This window comes from Lissotriton vulgaris, chromosome 2_1 (assembly GCF_964263255.1).
Source record: "Lissotriton vulgaris chromosome 2_1, aLisVul1.2, whole genome shotgun sequence".
Taxonomy (NCBI): domain Eukaryota; kingdom Metazoa; phylum Chordata; class Amphibia; order Caudata; family Salamandridae; genus Lissotriton; species Lissotriton vulgaris.
The window spans coordinates 1,003,856,860-1,003,875,719 of record NC_141687.1 but is presented as its reverse complement, the minus strand read 5'-3'; the positions used below and the strand labels follow the sequence as shown (position 1 = coordinate 1,003,875,719).

The 18,860-nt window shown below is 46.6% G+C and overlaps 1 protein-coding gene across 6 annotated transcripts in view; it reads right to left on the bottom strand.

The window, feature by feature from the left end:
• COBLL1 (cordon-bleu WH2 repeat protein like 1) overlaps positions 1-18,860 on the bottom strand; it is an 806,310-nt gene that overhangs the window by 132,955 nt on the left and 654,495 nt on the right. For all 6 annotated transcript variants that reach the window (XM_086956594.1, XM_086956595.1, XM_086956596.1 and 3 more), the window contains one exon: positions 18,390-18,615. In XM_086956594.1, the coding sequence (XP_086812720.1) occupies positions 18,390-18,615 (226 nt within the window). The remainder of the gene's footprint in view (positions 1-18,389; positions 18,616-18,860) is intronic.

Sequence of the window (18,860 nt, the reverse complement as noted above, 5' to 3'; positions counted from 1 at the left end):
TCTGAAGGGGAAGACTTAGAGTCCGAGGAGCGGCGGTTCCGGTCCCGTGAGCGGTCCCGCTATAGGCCCCTAGACCCGGAGCGGTGGTAGGAGGAGTGCAGGACCTCCAGCAACTCCGGCGCCTGTCCCGTAAGGCCTTCGGGCCATGGCACAGCAGTCCCGACAATCCCGGAAGTCATGGTCAAGCTCCAGGCAGTAGAGGCAGACATCAAGGGGGTCCGCCACCGACATATTACGGTGGCACCACCGCATCCCTGCATGCACAAAGAGACCAGAAAAGCAGACAAAAGTCTAAAAAAAAGTGGTCAAAAATTTGACCCGAGGTACGTGCTCAATCCGGAACTGTGCGGAAAAAGAAAGAACTGACGTCAGCGCGCATGGGTGGCGCCCAAGTACTCTCCGTGATGTCATCTTGGCGCCAACTACGCCAGTGACGGACCTGGAGTCGCAGGACGCCGCCTACTGGCGAGCAGAGGTACTGCTAAGCAGAAAACATTTCCAGAACCAGCCTGACGCCTGGGGATATTCTAACATGTCTCTTTCAGATACGTATGTTCAACAAAAGAGAGAACGAGGGGGGACACCAAAGTACATCCTCCCAAATCACTGACAGTTTTGCAAATGTTGCTCAAGTGTGGAAATCAACCTACACTAAAGTTTTTTGTGTCTTAAGAGTCCCCTGCATTTGTAACCTGAAGGGATCCAAAAGATATCGAAGAGGTTATTTCACCCACAATTTATTGTGGCATGATTCATCATAGGAACCCTCACCACATCAGAGTGGGTAAATAAGACTCCAGAGAAGTTAACTGCTCCAGGAGTTCTTAGATCATTTTCATCGACTTTAGCAGGGATCCAGGTAGAAAACAAAGATAGGTTAGTGTATACCCTAGGACTTCCCCTTGTTAACAGTTACCCTCGATATGATTAAAAATAGTTTTGGTGGATATCTGATGAAATATGAAATACAATGATTACCATATTATTGGCAACATGTTTCGACCGGTATGTAAACCCCTATGATTCAAAGGTCTTGTTCAGCGCCTCAAAAATTCTGTCCAGACTACTGCATACTTTCCATGCATAATTAAGATATGGCTCTCATACCTGTCTTGTTTGGTCCTATTTGGAAACCTTCAGGAAACAGAATTGCAATGTGAAAAAGATAAACAAAATAAATTATAAATAAATAAATATTATGAACTTGATAAAATTCATTAAAATCCTTGTAAATTCAACCAATTAGAAGTAATTACGTGTTCCCTAAAAGACACCCTCAGCATACTCACCCACTCTTGTGGGCACTGCAAACTGGCAAGCAAGTGTATATTTATAAGTCTCCACCCCATAGACCAGCAGTGGAGCAGTTGAGACATCTAAGACTGATGAGTGTAAAGTTACTACTAGTAACTTTTCACATATAGCTAGATATCTCTGCCACCATAGTTATAGGTGGAATCAATAGATTAACAGTGTTTCTAAAATATTTGAATGTACAATATAAAGGTAGAAAATGAATTAATTATTTTTACCATACAACTGATAAAGTAAAAGGTTTGAGCATGTTTACTCTTTACAATATTTTTATTAAACAATGTAAATATATATTTGTTTATAAATATACATTTTGTAAACAAAATAAGTCCTAAAGAATCTGAAGATGACAACCAAAGGTGGGAGCTCACTTAGGACGAAGGTCAAAGTCACATGAGGACACCAAATGACGATATGTCGACACCCACTAACAAGAAAAAGAAAAAAAGGACAAATACAACAATTCCGGACCCAACCACTAGATGGCGGAATAATGCACAACACGTGAATCCAGAAAAGATTCACACTGCAAAAATATTAATTTTTTTAACAAAATAAGTCCTCTCATTTTGATGTTTAACTAATTCGTAGTCAATAGAACTACAAGTTGTTTTTAATGTAAAAACTTTTTTTAAAGTGTCTTTTTGTAAATAAGTCATTGCTTAATGTTTATGAACTCCTCATCCCTTTGTAAACCACTCCCATTTAGTAGTAAGTAATCTCCATTTCCCAGCCACAACCCTGGTCCATTCCACTTTTACTTAAAATACATTTACCTATGTGTGCGGAGATCTCTGCCACACTGGCTGAAATTTCTGCAAAGAAAAGATAAGTAAGGCAGAAGAGGAGGTCTCCACACTCAAGTTTGTGAATAGCATTTAGCTAGAGTACAACTATAGTACTACTTTTAGTACTACAAAATGCAGTTTGCGATTAGGCCACTAGATGTTTAAACAATGTGAATTCAGGGGCAGCTCTTTTCCAAACTGCATACTTGAATGTGTTTGTGGCTTTACGGAGTGACATGGTGCAAGAGCTATGGTATCGTAAAACAATTGGTGGGCTGACCCTAGGTGGATAACTAAGACATAACTTTTCAAATCTCCTTGTCAGTGAAAGGCGGCCTTACACAGGTGTGCAAGACTCTTAGGTAGTGCAATTAGTGGAGTAAACCCAATACTGCGCACATGCAGGGTTCCTAGAAACTATGGCAGAATTTTAGTGCTAAAATATTAAATAAAACCAATGCATCAGCATGAAGATTCAACACATTGGTGAACTCCAATGTGAAGAATTCAAACGTACAATCGTTAACTAAAGGTAAAGATGGGGAAAGCTCAATATGCCTCATTGGAAAGTTAATGAATAGCTGGAAATAAGTTATATAATTCGTCTAAAGGGTAAAAAATAAGTGAACTCTGCTCTCTGGAGGCCCAGAACAAAAGCCTGTCCTGGAAGAGGGTGTAACACCCCCTGTCACAGGATGATCTGCTGATTAGCCTCCCACGGCCGGCAAGCTTCAAAGAGCTGCTGCCGATGAAATGTGAGTCTGGCTCCCCTCACAGGAGGAAAGCCTCTCCCTTTTGCCCAGGGTCCACGTGGCACCTGGAGAGGTAGGAAAATTAGCTAGTCAGGTAGGCTTGCCCCCTCCAGCCTAGGGGTGGTACTAAGGTGGGCTACACTGAGGTGGACACAATTTTTCAGAATTAGCCATCTTTGTGATGGCATACTTAAGAATTCTGGGACAAGGTTATGCCCACTTTCAAGAGCAAGTGGTCATTCTGGGGGGCATATTGACCCCAAGGGTCAGTAGCTCATTTGCTGCTACCCTACACTCCCCTAACAACCTTAGATTCAGTATTTAGGGGAGACCCTGGCACCAGAAGAACAGATCCTGATGACCTGAAGAAAGAAGATGGACGAGAAAAGTTGCACATGAAGAACAGAAGACCCAGCAACTGACTTGGAGCCAACACTGCCGTCCTGCCTGCTGACTTTGCCAATTGCACAAGACAACGACTTGTCCTGCAGCCGCTTTGTCCCCAAAGCCCGGAAGACCAGCCATCCTTCAACAAGGAACCAATGTCTACCTAGGGATAGCGGAACTGTACCCTGCATCCAGCCAAAGAAGGACCAAGAGGACTCAGGCCCCGCCAAAACCAGACTCCATTAAAACCTACAGCACCTGAGCACCCAGCCTGTGTCCTAGTGAGTGTTGGCTCGGTCCCCAAGCCCTAAAGGTATTGATTCCACTGTGGAGTGACTCCTGGTCGCCTCCCCGACGTTGAATGCAACCTCTGTTGGTAGCCCCCCTGACCCCAGAGTGTTGCCAGACGAAGAAACCAAACATCCCAAAGACCCTCTGCACCTGGAAGCCCTGTCCTGAGGAGAAGAGGAATAGAGGTGTCACCATGTCCCCCAACATCTCAAGAACAAAAGCTACCCGTTGGTTTAACCAGACTGGTCACACAGTCCCTTCCTGCTGACTCTTTGTAGCACAACCATTCTCCTTTGGATAACATGGGGCACCCAAAGCAGTTTGACACCTCGGCACCTGGCCGCCATTGTGCTGCTGGTGATGTGCTGCTGGTGCTGCCTTGGACCTTGCCAACTCACCTTAACTCCTGGAGAAGGGCCCAATAGGTGACTGACAAGAACTGATAAACTGCATATGATTTTTATCACATACGTGAAAATTGCAGAATTCGACCTTTTGAAAACTTACTTACCTGAACGATTTTTTTTGCCTAAACATATATAAAGATACTTGATATTTTTTTAAATTGGTGTGGATCTACTTTTTAGGTTTCGGCTACCGTCCCACTGCGTAAGCAGTGGGTGGGCGGAGCCGAAATCTTTTGTTAGTAGTATGGGGGCCTGAACACGCCCCTCTTCTCCATTGGCTGGCCTCGTAAATGCTGGCCAGCCATTGGAGGAGAGGAGCGTCACGGAGTTCAGGGCCCGCCTTGACGCGATTCGGGGGCGTTTCTGGGTCTTTTTTTAAGTCCCGCCCTCTCCTCTTCCCATTGGCTGGAATTTTACCTTCCAGCCAATGGGAAGGGGAGAGCACGCCCCCGAATCACTACAGGACGCTGTGCTTTCCGAGCAGCGTCTACCGAGGCCATGAGGTAAGCCTCTGCCCCCCTGTTTGTCCCGTTGTTTCTTGTTTAACACTGTAAACGGTGACGGTGTTCCGCTGCAGCTCCTGGCTCAGCCATGTGAATTGCCTCGGCGATAAGCTGGCTGAGCTCACAGGGTGCAGGTAGTGTCGGGCGGGGGACGGAGGAAGTGCTTCCTGCACCCGAGCACGCACACAGCTTACAGCCCGGAGTTTACTTTGGGGCCGGTGACCATTGAGTGCAGATGGCATTGCTGTACCCTGCCCGCGGCACCGCAGACTGCACCCACCTCCCCCTTCCAGGACTCTGCAGTTTGAGGCCCGTGAGAGCCAGCCAGGCACGGTGCTCCGAGCACGCACCTTGTACTAGCTGAACCTGCTCTCCTGTCAAGCGGACTCCTATGGCTCCGCCCCTGTGTACTAGCCAGCCGGGCGGCAGCCCTGTGCACAGTCATCAAGGTGCTACAGCCCGGGAAAGACCTCTGCCCGCGCCTGCGGCTGCCACGGGAGGACCCCGACACACCTCCGGCCGCCGCTGCCCAGGAAGAGCCCCGCCCGCCCCTAAAGGGACCTGCGCACAGCGCGCGCCTCAGCCACGGGCATCGGAACACCCCTGGCTGCTGTCCACGATACCTGTTACCCCGGAAGACAACGGAGCACCTCCTGTTGCACTGAAGTGCGCTGAAACCATCGTCTGCCGCGAGACTCCTCTAATTCCGACCTCCTGCCAAGCTAGGCTGCTGAGGACACCCTGCAAACCCCCTTTCTCTGGGTACTTGGGACCCCCAGCATACCTCTGGTCTACCTCGTGGAGGCCCGCCCCTTTCTGCTGCTGTTTTCAATCAGTTCCTGCCCAGGATTCCTCCACCTCAGGGGGAACCGAGAGATCCCCTCGCAGGCCTGTCTGGAATTGAAACCACATTCCTCAAGATTTCGGGATTGTTTTCCTACTCCAAATTCCTTTTCTTTTTAGGAGGGAAAACTAAAAGAGGGGAGTGGCTGCCTCGGGATGCTGGGGGCTCTGCTGGGAACACTTGAGCCGTAGATCGCTGAGCCCTCGTTGCACCTCTTCTAGGTTATTAAGAAAAGCGACAACATACTTTATTGAGCACTGAGTAGAAGATTTGCTTGCATCATTGGATTATTTTTGATTTCTATTTTTTTGTGCCACCCTCGTCCCTCGCCGTTGAGGCGCTATAACGAATTAATCGAAGATGGCCCAGTTCGAATCGGGGCCGTTGGATGTACCCCGGACGCCCTCTTCCCCAGGGCTGTCTCCTGCCGCCTTCGTCAATGCAGCGCAGTATGCCAACGTCCTAGAGGGCCGCTTCAAGCAGCTGCAAGGTACGGCGCTTTGTTGATGATGGGTATACCAATAATGTATGATTAAATAAGGCAAGCTCCTAGAAGTGTAAACGCTCTTTAAATAGCAGGTGTTAATATGATTCAACTCTGTGGCATTTACTAGCTCATTTGTCTTACATTGCCATTGACCTCATGCTTATGTTTACTCTCCTGTAGGGGGCGTGCATCAACTTCTGAGCTAACTATCACTTGATATACACTGCACTGAGGCCCAATGCGCCCTAAAGATGCTTTGGGGCGTGAAGCACAGTCTCTTCACTTTAGGGATTAATAATTAGTTATTTCAAGGCGATCCTAGGCGGCCAAGGCGTTTTAACAAAGCTGAAGGGATTTGCATATGTACTGATTTTCAAAGGGTAGACTCACGCCGCCACTGCTAATAGTTGCATATAGTGCTTGCTGTTGAATATTTTCATTTCGTTGATCTGCAGTTACATTTTAGTGCTGTTAACCAGCTGACCGATTTTATGGATTGTGCGCAAAATGAATTACTTGCGAAAGGATGAAAGGTTGAGTGCACGCCACCCGTATACGCGACATAGATCACGATACCAACTGCATTAATTCACTGATCTGACTTGTTGCATTGCTTTTAGAATACATGACTTCATGTTACACACAGACGTTTGCAACGGATCCACTAATCCTTTGAGCTAGCTTATCTGCTGCTAACGTTTCCCAGATCTACACATTCCGCCACCTTACTCATTTTGTATATATTGTGTTTGTATTGAGTACTTCCCAAAAGCCCTACGTAGAAGCAAATAAGCATTTGGTTGTGTCTCAGTTTACTGAAGGTAGTTTTCGCTGCACCAGCTTGAACACCGTGTGTAAAGTTTTCCTTCTTCCATAGGGCTGACTCCCCAGGAGGGTCTCGCTAAGAGCTCAAAGTGCATCATCCTTTTACTTATAATTGATTATTAGCTCAAGATCACATACTTAAAGGGAAAAGCTGGCATTGAAGGCCAGAGCTGGCAGTAAACATATACGTTGACCCTCCCCGCCACTCTTATCCCACAATGCATGCTACTCAATACTATCTGTGTGTTTAACAAACCACGCCCCATTTAGTGCACCGTGATCCCACGAGGTTAAATACAAATTGGATACAGCTGAGAGACTGGCGACCAGAACAATGCATTATTCAACCTATAATTCCATTGGGAGGCCTAAGAATCTTACCTTCTCTGCACCAGAGAAAAGTCTGTGTGTTGTGGGGGTAGGATAGAGAGACCTTCAAATTCAGACGAGAAAACAACAGTTTCTGGATATTCATTGTATGCAATAAGAGCTGACAGCTATGGGTCATGGTTTAGACTTTGGTGGCATTTTATATATATTTATATTGTATTACAGAAAATATATATTTTATTACAGAAAAGTGAGTGCATGCAGCAGAAGTGAATGAAATGTAAAAAGGCCTGAGCTAAATACAGTGAACTGAATTCATTTGTTTTTTTAGGACGTTTCTAAAGCACGGATATGTCACCTAACCATTGCCATTGGGAGCAAGATAGTTTTATATTTTTTTTAAAGCCGCTTTCCCATAATTATCTTTCTGAAGGTTGAGACAGCTTGTCTGAGTGACATTTGAATCTTTGAAATCATTCTGTGAGCTTCTTTTTTTTTTGGGGGGGGGTACCCTTGGGTAGACCATAATACAATAGTCCAACCATGGCCATTGGTTTGCATGACTGAGAGATGTAACTTTAGCATTGAGAATTGTGGGTATCTGCAACTGATTACATTTAATTTACGGAGCAAGCAAAATATGTGTTGCAGCAATGATTCACAGACTTCTTTCTTTCTTTTTATTTTGTTGGATGTGGAGGTTGGGATCCCAATATTTTCAGCCATTAAAGAAGCATGCTTGTTGAATACTGCTTTTGATCCATTCAGACAGAGGGCATTTATTTAATTCAACGGAATTTGTGGTATAGGCATTCTCTGGTATTTAACTTTAAGAACTATTGTTTAGTCAGATATGGATTGAAGGAACTCTGTTTTGGCTTACTTAATTGGTCACATACCTTCTGCATTTTGAAATAGCTTACCTGGGTAAGGGCCCTGCTGTTGAGAGCTTTGTGTGCCCAGAAAGCTTTCACGAAATAGAAATACCCTTAATGGTACTTTGGTGGTTAATACACTTTCCGGATACCTCTGTAGTTTAAGCCACAGTTATAACTCCTAAACTAGGGTAGAGGTATTAATGTGCCTTTCTGTAAAGACCAGTGTCTACCATGTAGATGCAATATTTTTATTTTATGGCCAGGGAGTGCAGAGTGGCCAGGGAGTGCAGAGTGGCCAGGGAGTGCAGAGTGGCCAGGGAGTGCAGAGTGGCCAGGGAGTGCAGAGTGGCCAGGGAGTGCAGAGTGGCCAGGGAGTGCAGAGTGGCCAGGGAGTGCAGAGTGGCCAGGGAGTGCAGAGTGGCCAGGGAGTGCAGAGTGGCCAGGGAGTGCAGAGTGGCCAGGGAGTGCAGAGTGGCCAGGGAGTGACTAGGGAGTGCAGAGTGACTAGGGAGTGCAGAGTGGCCAGGGAGTGACTAGGGAGTGCAGAGTGACTAGGGAGTGCAGCGTGGCCAGGGAGTGACTAGGGAGTGCAGAGTGGCCAGGGAGTGACTAGGGAGTGCAGAGTGGCCAGGGAGTGACTAGGGAGTGCAGAGTGACTAGGGAGTGCAGAGTGGCCAGGGAGTGACTAGGGAGTGCAGAGTGACTAGGGAGTGCAGAGTGACTAGGGAGTGCAGAGTGACTAGGGAGTGCAGAGTGGCCAGGGAGTGACTAGGGAGTGCAGAGTGACTAGGGAGTGCAGAGTGGCCAGGGAGTGACTAGGGAGTGCAGAGTGACTAGGGAGTGCAGAGTGACTAGGGAGTGCAGAGTGACTAGGGAGTGCAGAGTGACTAGGGAGTGCAGAGTGACTAGGGAGTGCAGAGTGACTAGGGAGTGCAGAGTGACTAGGGAGTGCAGAGTGACTAGGGAGTGCAGAGTGACTAGGGAGTGCAGAGTGACTAGGGAGTGCAGAGTGGCCAGGGAGTACAGAGTGACTAGAGAGTGCAGAGTGACTAGAGAGTGCAGAGTGACTAGAGAGTGCAGAGTGGCCAGGGAGTGCTAGTGACTGCAGAGTGGCCAGGGAGTGCAGAGTGGCCAGGGAGTGCAGAGTGGCCAGGGAGTGCAGAGTGGCCAGGGAGTGCAGAGTGGCCAGGGAGTGCAGAGTGGCCAGGGAGTGCAAGTGACTGCAGAGTGACTAGGGAGTGCAGAGTGGCCAGGGAGTGCTAGTGACTGCAGAGTGACTAGGGAGTGCAGAGTGGCCAGGGAGTGCTAGTGACTGCAGAGTGACTAGGGAGTGCAGAGTGGCCAGGGAGTGCTAGTGACTGCAGAGTGACTAGGGAGTGCAGAGTGGCCAGGGAGTGCTAGTGACTGCAGAGTGACTAGGGAGTGCAGAGTGACTAGGGAGTGCAGAGTGACTGCAGAGATTAAGCTAATGACAATGCCATTTATTTATCTGTTTTCAAAACCAACACATAAATACAAATTTTGTCATTTACAATGCCAATAGCTCTAACTTTTCCAAAGGCGAAACCATTGCATTGTAAATGCTTGTTAAGTCATGTGACTCAGTTATTGACCATTGTGTTTATTTTCAGATATCTTGCACTCCTCTGCGTTAAGCCTAAAACAACTCAACCACACTACGACCTAACTGAGCACTTTGGGATTGCTACAGGAAGCCCATGCCCACTCATATGGGAACCCCCTGCCCTATTTACACAGTTTATTCGTTTTTTGTTATATCACATAAAGAGCCAGCTTCCTACAGGGACAGAAAGGAAAAAGAGGAAACCAACTTCACCCACACAAATAAAATACTGTGGCCAAGAGGAATGAGAGTGAAATTTGGAAAAGAGCAAAAATCAAAATGAGGGCATGTAGAAGGAATGGGGAGGACTACAAATGCAGTGGATGAACGGGGAATGAGGGACATAAGAAGCACTCCCGGGACTCACGGAAAAAAGGAGGTGGCAGAATGGGAGACATCGGCAGAAGAGGAGGTAAAATAATGCAAGGGTGTAATGATGGGTAAAGGAAAAAGCAGCCTCTGAAACAAATACCAATACAGTACATGGGCTATGGCAAAGTGGTAAGAAGGGGAGGAGCAGTGGGAAAGAGCATTAGCTAAAAACGCAAGAGATAAAATGGTCTATAGTGGTAGCTGTTTGGCGAAACTGAGAATTATGTGCGTTCTGAATTTCTTCAAATTGCACCTTCTATATTGCAAGTGTCTGACTATTTATGTTATAAAACACAGAAATGAAATCAACAGTGGTCGGTCTCGATCAGGCAGGGTTCAGACATTTGTGGATCTACTGGGGCCATATTGTAAGGTCCTACTAGCTACTGCTGGTATGTGGTGCTGAGATAATACGAGGCATAGTTTGCAGCATGTGCTGATGCAAATTATAATGCTGTGCATACTATCCTGATCTTACAGTTGCGGTCAGGAATGAAATCAGTTTTGTTAAGGTTGAAAATGGTTAGAGATGTCCGAGTGCAGCCTCCCCCCACCTGTAGTCTTTCTTGCATATAGATATATTATAAAGTCATGCAGAATGGAGTGCTGAAGACTAGGTGCCAATTAAAGTAATGACGACAGCCCGTGTGAGCAAAACAGACTTGCAGACTGGGAAGTGTAAAATTTAGAGTAGGCAGAATTAGAAAATGAACAGGAAATACGTTGATACAAAGAGTCAAAATGAATTTGCACCAGCGACATTGAGAAAGCAGTTCTTTGAAGCTACTTACAAACATCTTTTGATTGCTCTCTATATTTTTAACAAGGCTAGACAGGCTGTGGAAAAGCTGATTGCGTTGCTCGCTGAACACTGGAGACTTATTAGCTTAGCCAATGCTTGTTTAACTCAATACGCTTAAAAGAGAGGCATTTGGAGACTTTATTGGGAAGACAACGAAGACAGTACTAAAAATACCTCCATTAACTTTTCATTAAACACCATTGCTTAATTCATACCAAAATGCCCTCATTCTGTGTCACATTATGCTGTGCCGCAACATAAAAAAGTATAGTACAACAACTGCCATAGCGAAACAACAGCCATGTGTGCACACTTTCTATGTTCTGGGTGCACTTTGGTATCACAGAAGGCGCTTCAGATGCCCCTTCTGTAACACATACATGTAGTCACCGAAGTGATCCTAGGGGAATTCATGAATATGCAGGCAGTGGCGGCTGATGACATTTGAAAGTGGTGAGGCGTAACATGGTAATCATAGTGCACCATAGCGAGCGAGCGTAGCGAGCGAGCCCGAACCCCCTAAGAAGGGTTCGGGGGGATTCCCCCCCGAGAAAATTTTGAAAAAAGATGGACAAATGGTGCATTTTCAAGCAAATTTGAGAAAGCAGGAAGGTTAATAAATCAATTGTGAAAGTGCAGTTATTACATTAATAAAGAGATGTCAATGTGATATAATAACATAGGTAGTTGCTTATTCAGTTTAATCACAGAACTTCATAACAGACTTCGAGATAACAATGCTGAGTACCATTCATATATTGCACATTTGCCATCAAAATGCTCTTTTTTTTTAGTTAGCTCCAAGTGAGCCCAACCGATATAAGTCAATATCAGGGGGAGAGGGTTCTTCCTCTGCCCTTTTTTTGCTTTCAAAAACTTCTCAAATAGTGCATTTTAAGCTAATTTAGACCCCAAAAAATGAAAAAACAATAAGAATCTAGACCACACGTAGGGTGCACAACAACTGAGTTGCCTCTGTGTTAATGGCATTATGTTAAGGGCGGAGGCTGAACACTTCTAATAAAGTACACCTGCACCCCAGTAAGCAGTCTAGGGACATAGCGGTCTCAACGCGAAGACTGGAAAGGCAGATCGCCGGATTCGCGGTCTCTACACGGCCCGAGGTCCAGGGACATACGGACTGGGTGTAATAAACGCAGGACACACGCTGTTAGATGATTACCTCGCCTGCATTGAAGCACATATTTATCAATAGTGAAGAGCGGATTATACCGATTATGTTCTGTTTACCTACGCGCTTCTAGATACGGCCACCAGTGTAATAACACGGATTTTTATAGATATTGTGACTGCGTCCCAATCAAAGCTACCGAAGATTCGTAGGAAGACTTTTTTCAACCATTGAACGTCCACGATACCCTTACCGGGTTGGAATTATCACCGGTTAAGCGGGATTACAATATTCGCCATCATTACAAGAAAGCCCTGAAGAGTCAGAGCAATCTGTACTCTGACGAAACACGTGTCGGCTGGCAAAAAGATTTTTGTGGGCAATAAAACAGCGGAATATTGCTCAAACAAAAGAAGCGGAAAATATTATTTTCTAGAACGGAACTTACTGGATGTATGTTTAAAATACATTTTGTACCTAAATTGATTTTTGTGTGCATAGGAAATTGCGTTGTATGTAGTGTAGGTGTTCTTGGACACCGTATAAAAGGGTTCAGAGGGTTTCCCTTTTTCCTGTGGCACCATTGTTTAACACCATCTCTAACTTGATAAAGTAGTCAGTACCCTAGTAGAGCGCAATCAGTCCCTGTCGATACAAAACCCATTGCCTTTGAGAATATAGCGGTGACTAAACCTGACTTGTATTTTTATTTGTCACAAATCTAACATACAATAAAAACATACGTGGGCAGTGTAAGGCACAATACCCACCATGAAAGCTTTAATGTGAAAACACACTTCCTTCTGTAATAGCTAAGACATACACAGGGACAGTCCTATCCTGCCTCGGCATTGTAGCTTTTATTGACAAAAGGACACCAGACGGAATACATAATCTCCCAAATACATTTCATAACTATTTCTCACAACGAAACATCGATCACATGCATCAGTGTACAATGTTGTTGCTCTATAAAATAGAAAGCCAACTGTTAAAAAACTGCTGAAACAAATATTTAAAAATCATAACAAAGCACAACGGTGCATGACTGCTGCATAATCAGTAGAATTTCTTGTAAATTGGACAATCACCCGAGGTCAGCTCTGTACCCCCAGAAACGTCAAAGTTCAAGATCATATAGGTGTATTGCAAGGTATGGGAGATTGCATGCAGTTTACCTGCTGCAGACAATGTTTGTGGTAGTACCAGAAAAAAAAACAGTAAAAGCAGCCTTCCAGACCATAAAACAGGAGCACAAACATAAAAAAACCTGCCTACTCTTTCCATTATTAAACGTTACCTCACTGTGTTAGTGATGAGGTCACTAGGCCTCAAGAGTCTGCTGAGAGAAGGGTTCCCACTTCACCTCTACTCTCGCCTTCTGTCAGCAGAATCTGTTGTGCAAATTGCACTGCATTTTATGCTACTAAATTAAAGGCATCAAATGGCGTGCCAGCCACCTAGCTTAGGCGGCAAGGAGCCTTTGATGCGGTTTCTAACACTTGCAATGATCTGAAACTAAGTAGGTATTCTGGGTTTGCAGACCTCTTTACAGCACTAAAAAGTGAAATAACTTGCTCTCTCTGACGTACTTTGGGTGCTCTTGGACACCAATCTATAAATAGGAGCAGATCGGCTTAGGTGGGCACACATGTATCCATGTCAGAAAGTTGTGGCGGAACCTGCCATTGAGCAGCACTGATGCTTGGTCCTGAATCCGAAAGTGGACCCAGCTTTAATTTGAAGAACCCCGGTGCTTTCTGCCTTCTGACTCTCCCCTCTCTGCCCTTCTGCCGTCTTACTCTGCCCTCTCAGCATGCGGTTCTCTTACTGCCTCTCCTTCTCTGCTCTCCTACTCCCCTGCTCTGCCTGTACTCTCCCCTCCTACTCTCCCCGCACTGCCTGTCCTCTGACTGCCCCTCTGTCTTTGCCCTTCTCTGCCCTCTTACACTCAGAGCTCTGTCTCTGGCCTGACTGCCCCTCTCTCTCCTCCTGCTACTCTGCCCCACTGCTCTCTCTGCCTCCCAGGCTCGCTCCCCTCTTACTCTACCCTGTCTACCTGCGGTTCTGTTTCTGCCTCTTTCTCAGCCCTTCTACTCTCCCCGCTCTGCCTGTCCTCTGACTGCCCCTCTGTGTCTGCCCTGCTCCTCTGTCCCTGCCCTGCTCTACCCTCTCTCCCGCCGCTCTGACTGCCCCTCAAAAACCCCAAACACAAAGATGCAACCAACAAAAAACGAGCCTGGCAAGAAAAACACACAGGCAGTCGGTAAAGCACCAAGAAACAAAATGTGGCAAACTAAGTCACTTTACAATTAAAGGGTGTCAAGTGATCTAATCGGTTTCAGGGACAATCAGATGGAGCCAGACTGCCCTCTCCCTCCTCCTGCCATTCTCTGCCCCACTGCTCTCTCTGCCTCCCAGGCTCTCCCCCCTCTTACTCTCCTCTCACTGCCTGCAGTTCTTTCACTGCCCCTCTTTCTCTGCCCTCCTACTCTCCCTGCTCTGCCTGTCCTCTGACTGCCCCTCTGTCACTGCCATGCTCAGCGCTCTCTCGCCGCTCTAACTGCTCCTCTGTATCTGCCCTCTTACAGTCAGAGCTCTGTCTCTGTCCTGACTGCCCCTCTCCTACCTCCTGCCACTCTGTCTCTGCCCCACTGTTCTCCCTGCCTCCCAGGCTCTCCCTCCTCTTACTCTCCCCTCTCTGCCTGTGGTTCTTTTGCTACCTCTCTTTCTCTGCCCTCCTACTCTCCCCGCTCTGCCTGTCCTCTTTCTGCCCGTCTGTCTCTGCCCTGCTCCTCTGTCCCTGCCCTACACTCTTTCTCTCGCCGCTCTAACTGCCCCTCTGTCACTGCCATGCTCAGCGCGCTTTCTCTCGCCACTCTGACTGCCCCTCTGTCTCTGCCCTCTTACACTCAGAGCTCTGTCTCTGGCCTGACTGCCCCTCTCCCTCCTCCTGCTACTCTGCCCCACTGTTCTCCCTGCCTCCCAGGCTCTCCCCCCTCTTACTCTACCCACTCTACCTGCGGTTCTCTTACTGCCTGTTTCTCTGCCCTCCTACTCTCCCTGCGCTGTTTGTCCTCTGACTGCCCCTCTGTGTCTGCCCTGCTCCTCTGTCCCTGCCCTACGCTCTCTCTCGCCGCTCTGACTGCCCCTCAAAAACCTCAAACACAAAGATGCAACGAACAAAAAACGAGCCTGGTGAGATAAACACACAGGCAGTCGGTAAAGCACCAAGAAACACAATGTGGCAAACTAAGTCACTTTACAATTAAAGGGTGTCAAGTTTTAAATTAAAATGTACACATCGGCAGATAGCAGTACAACAACTACATCAGTTGTGCAACTATGGGTAAAATGACGCACGCACGCAGTTGTCCCTCAAAAACCCCAAACACAAAGATGCAACTCTTAGCTGTGGTACATGCACTGTCTCTGAGAAATTCTGAGTTAAATGTATGCGGTTTAGAAATTGAGGACCTGCGGCTGCTCCCAAGGAAAAAATGTGGGGCCCTCCAAACTCAAATATCTGGTTCCCCTTATTGGATATCGTGATTTTGTTGTAATGTTGTTTATTGAATTTTTACTCTACTCTTCTCATTCTTTTGGGGATTTTTATTGTGCTGGAGTTTTTCTTTATTATTGTGTTGGTGCTGCTTAAATACTTCATACTCTGCCCTGAATTAAGCCCGTATGCTCTGCCCCATTGAGGCAGGTTCATGTTTTGACTTTGAGGGTTCGCCCTCACAAGAGTTATGATTATTCCATGAGGTTGCTACTCACTCACCCCAAAACATCAATTTTTTGCAATAGGTATATATGCACACATACATCCAAAATAAGATGTGAACATTCTAAGCCTATCCATATATTTACCTTTGCAGATTGAAATGTGGCTCCAATGTGCAACCCCCCCCCCCCCCCCCCCCCCATAAAAGTTACATCTAGAGACGCCTCTGATAAATACTGATAAAATGATATGGATAAACATGTGGGAATGTTGATAACCTCTCTATAAGGAGACCTGTTTTAATACATTGCAGGCCTTTTGTCTGTGCCTGAGTCTTAGAGTCTTGAGATGCTGCTATGTGCGGTTTGTGCAACTGCTTCAAAGAAAACCCAATTTTGCTAAGTGTACAAACAAAGGTACACCACTTGCACCAGTGGACACTCAGCAGAACATGTGCCTGTCCTTGGTTATACAACCCCAGTGTCACATTCTGGGGGACCCATGCTGGCATCTTATTTCCCAAGCGCTTCGCTTTTACACAAGTCACCCTTCTTTAAGGGGCTGCATTCCTTGTTTGTGATGGCGTTTATCAGAAATTAAAACCTGCTTTCTTGCTCGGAGTCAGATCCATTGATCCGGTCGCACTGGGCGTTTTAAAGTACAGAAATGTGATTTTGAGGCAGTTTAGTGTTTACATTTAATAAGTAATAACATTTATAACCAGTTCTATGTGTCACTCGTTCCCTAAGTTGTACTCTTTCGTATTACCGTGAATACTAGCCATTATGACTACTTATCTTATTGGTACTCATATTAAACGTGCCTCAAAAGATGATGAGCTAAGTCAGCCCTGCTATCATTCGAACCTGTGATTTACCGTTCCATGCAGATTTCTCCAGCGGGCCATTAACCCACTGAGTTGTCTCGCCAGCACCAGGACAAAGCCTAGCAAATATCGGGAAGATACAGCTTTAGGGGTTACCTTCAGCTCAGACGTCTGCCATCAAAAGGCGGAACAAATCAAGAGGAAAACAAACTACACTTCGGACATTGGCACCATATTAGTTTAGGCAAGGATACAATTTAATGCCAACAGTTTTTAAAATTGGAAATTTGCCTTGCTGAGCGCCTGGGATGGGGACTGCAGAGACAGCTCAGTGGACTGCAGATTGGACATTCAACGCACATCGCAAAGGTAAATGAGGCTGCGCTCACCTAACACCTCTCCTTTCTCCACCTACTGCGCCACTGAACGCCATCTCCAAGAGGATGTTCGTCCTAATATGCCCACTATGTCATCGTCGAGCGACACACCCACACTTGAGAGGAGCCACAGTGTTTGGAAAGCTCTGCATTACTTTGTAGTGCAGCATGTGTGATGCACCTAAAATTACACCGGAAACAGAAAACTCGAGTCTGCGCAGTGTGTCTTCAGGAATCCTGTGGACACACTGCGCAAAATCAAATCTACACTTCCCGCCTGCCTGGATCCTTTACCCCACCCCTTGCCAACTCGTCACAGGGTGGGACCAACCCCCCTGTGACGAGTTGGAAATGGGTGGGGTAGCCATGCACTTCACTCCTGATTGACGTGAAGCCCCGGGCACTACAGGGCTTAAGCCTGAAGCGCCCGGGGCTATCTTTACACCTACGTCATCAGGAGGTGGAGACTGAGGCTTTGGGCTATCTGTTTGCCGAGCTGATGACCTCACAGACCTCAGGTCGGTGAGCTCTTCAGCCCGGCAAACAGTTTGCCCAACGTCACTCAACATTACTTATAGCCGCCCCCAACAGAGAAAACAAAGATGCATTGGCATACGAGCGAATTTAGGTGAGTGCAGCAGCCTGCATTTTCGAATAAACAAACAGCAAACTGTGTTTTTTTGGGGGGAATGTGAACCAGCAAATGCGGTTTTTTTATTGTGGAGAATGTTTATGTTATAGAGATAAAAGTAAAGGGGGCGGAGCCCCGACGCCCTGTACAAGAAACCGCCACTGTATGCAGGAGCAATCTGTTTCTGCACCCACGCCGCATTACAGATGTAGGTGCAAAGGCAAAGAGGTTGACTCGAGGCACATCATATGAGGTGACGCACAGTCTGGGTACCCGGAGGACGCCTCCTGTAAGCAGACATAGGGGGTCCAAATGAATCCTTTAGATATTCCCCTGCAGGCAGCAGGTGCCAACACTCACTGCACCCGCTGGTAACGGGGATCTCCGTCCTCCTTAAAAAGGCATACCACATTGCCACCTGCAAAGTGAAAGGCAAGCTGATGGCTTCAACAACTGGTATGGGGCGGACTTAGGCATGTGCAAGCTGTGCACCTGCACAGGGCCACCAAACCCCAGGGGCCGCCACGCCAATCTATATCCTTAATATAATAATCCTCTGAGGATGGATACATATTTGCGTGGCGGCCCCTGGCAGGGATTTGGCAGCCTCGGCTGTAACACCTTCCTGAGCTCCGGGGGACTCCGCCCTGCCCGGATCCCCTCTTCCAGGGACCCTACCTACGCTCCCTGCCCAGGGCCGCCATGAGCCTAGAGCCGCCCCTGAACTGGTCTTCCTTTTACTAATTATCTGCACTAGGCCAGGTGCAGGTTCACAGCTGCTGTGGGGGCAGCACATTAATTCTAAGATGGCACACTGACCCAGTCTGTGCCCGGAGCACCCAGCTAAAGGTACATCCCATATAGAACAGAGCGGTGCAGCCTTTAGAATATAAAGTGCAAGCCTATGGAAGATGTGGGAATCCTCCAAAGTGGAATTTTCACATCAGGCACTTGCAGGAGATTTAAACATCACTCAAAAGTGCCTACCGCAGGGTTGAATTGTAAAGTTTTCCCAGCTGATATATTAGCTAGTATATATATATATATTTATTCTCACATTGATATCGTTTTAAAATCTATTTAAGTTCTTACCTATCAGCATTCAAGGCTTCTTGCTTTTCTTCTGAGCTCTTCAAGCTCGCTGGTGTAATACCTTGGGACTCAGTAGCAATGTCACCTTTTCCAGTACTGGACTGCATCTCAGCAGAACCGGCAACATCTGAAGTCTCAGGCATTGTTGCTTCATTTGCTTTGAGGTATGTGTTTGACTCCTCCTTTTCATCAATTCCTTCCAGGCTATAGTCAAAGATGGCTCCACCTACCACGGGTTAGCAAAAAAACATATGTGAATGTTGAAGGAAAATGAGCGATTCAAGGTCTGTATGTAGCAACCAAGTCAAACGTAAATATTTGTGGTTTCGGTTGTCCAGGGTACAAAGGGACTGCATTTTAGAATCAAACAAAAATATTACTTAGAGAGGGGCACTTTTCTTATCACATTTAATAATATAAGATGTAGGCTTATAATCAGGACCATGTGGGCCTGGAGTTCTTGCTATAAGT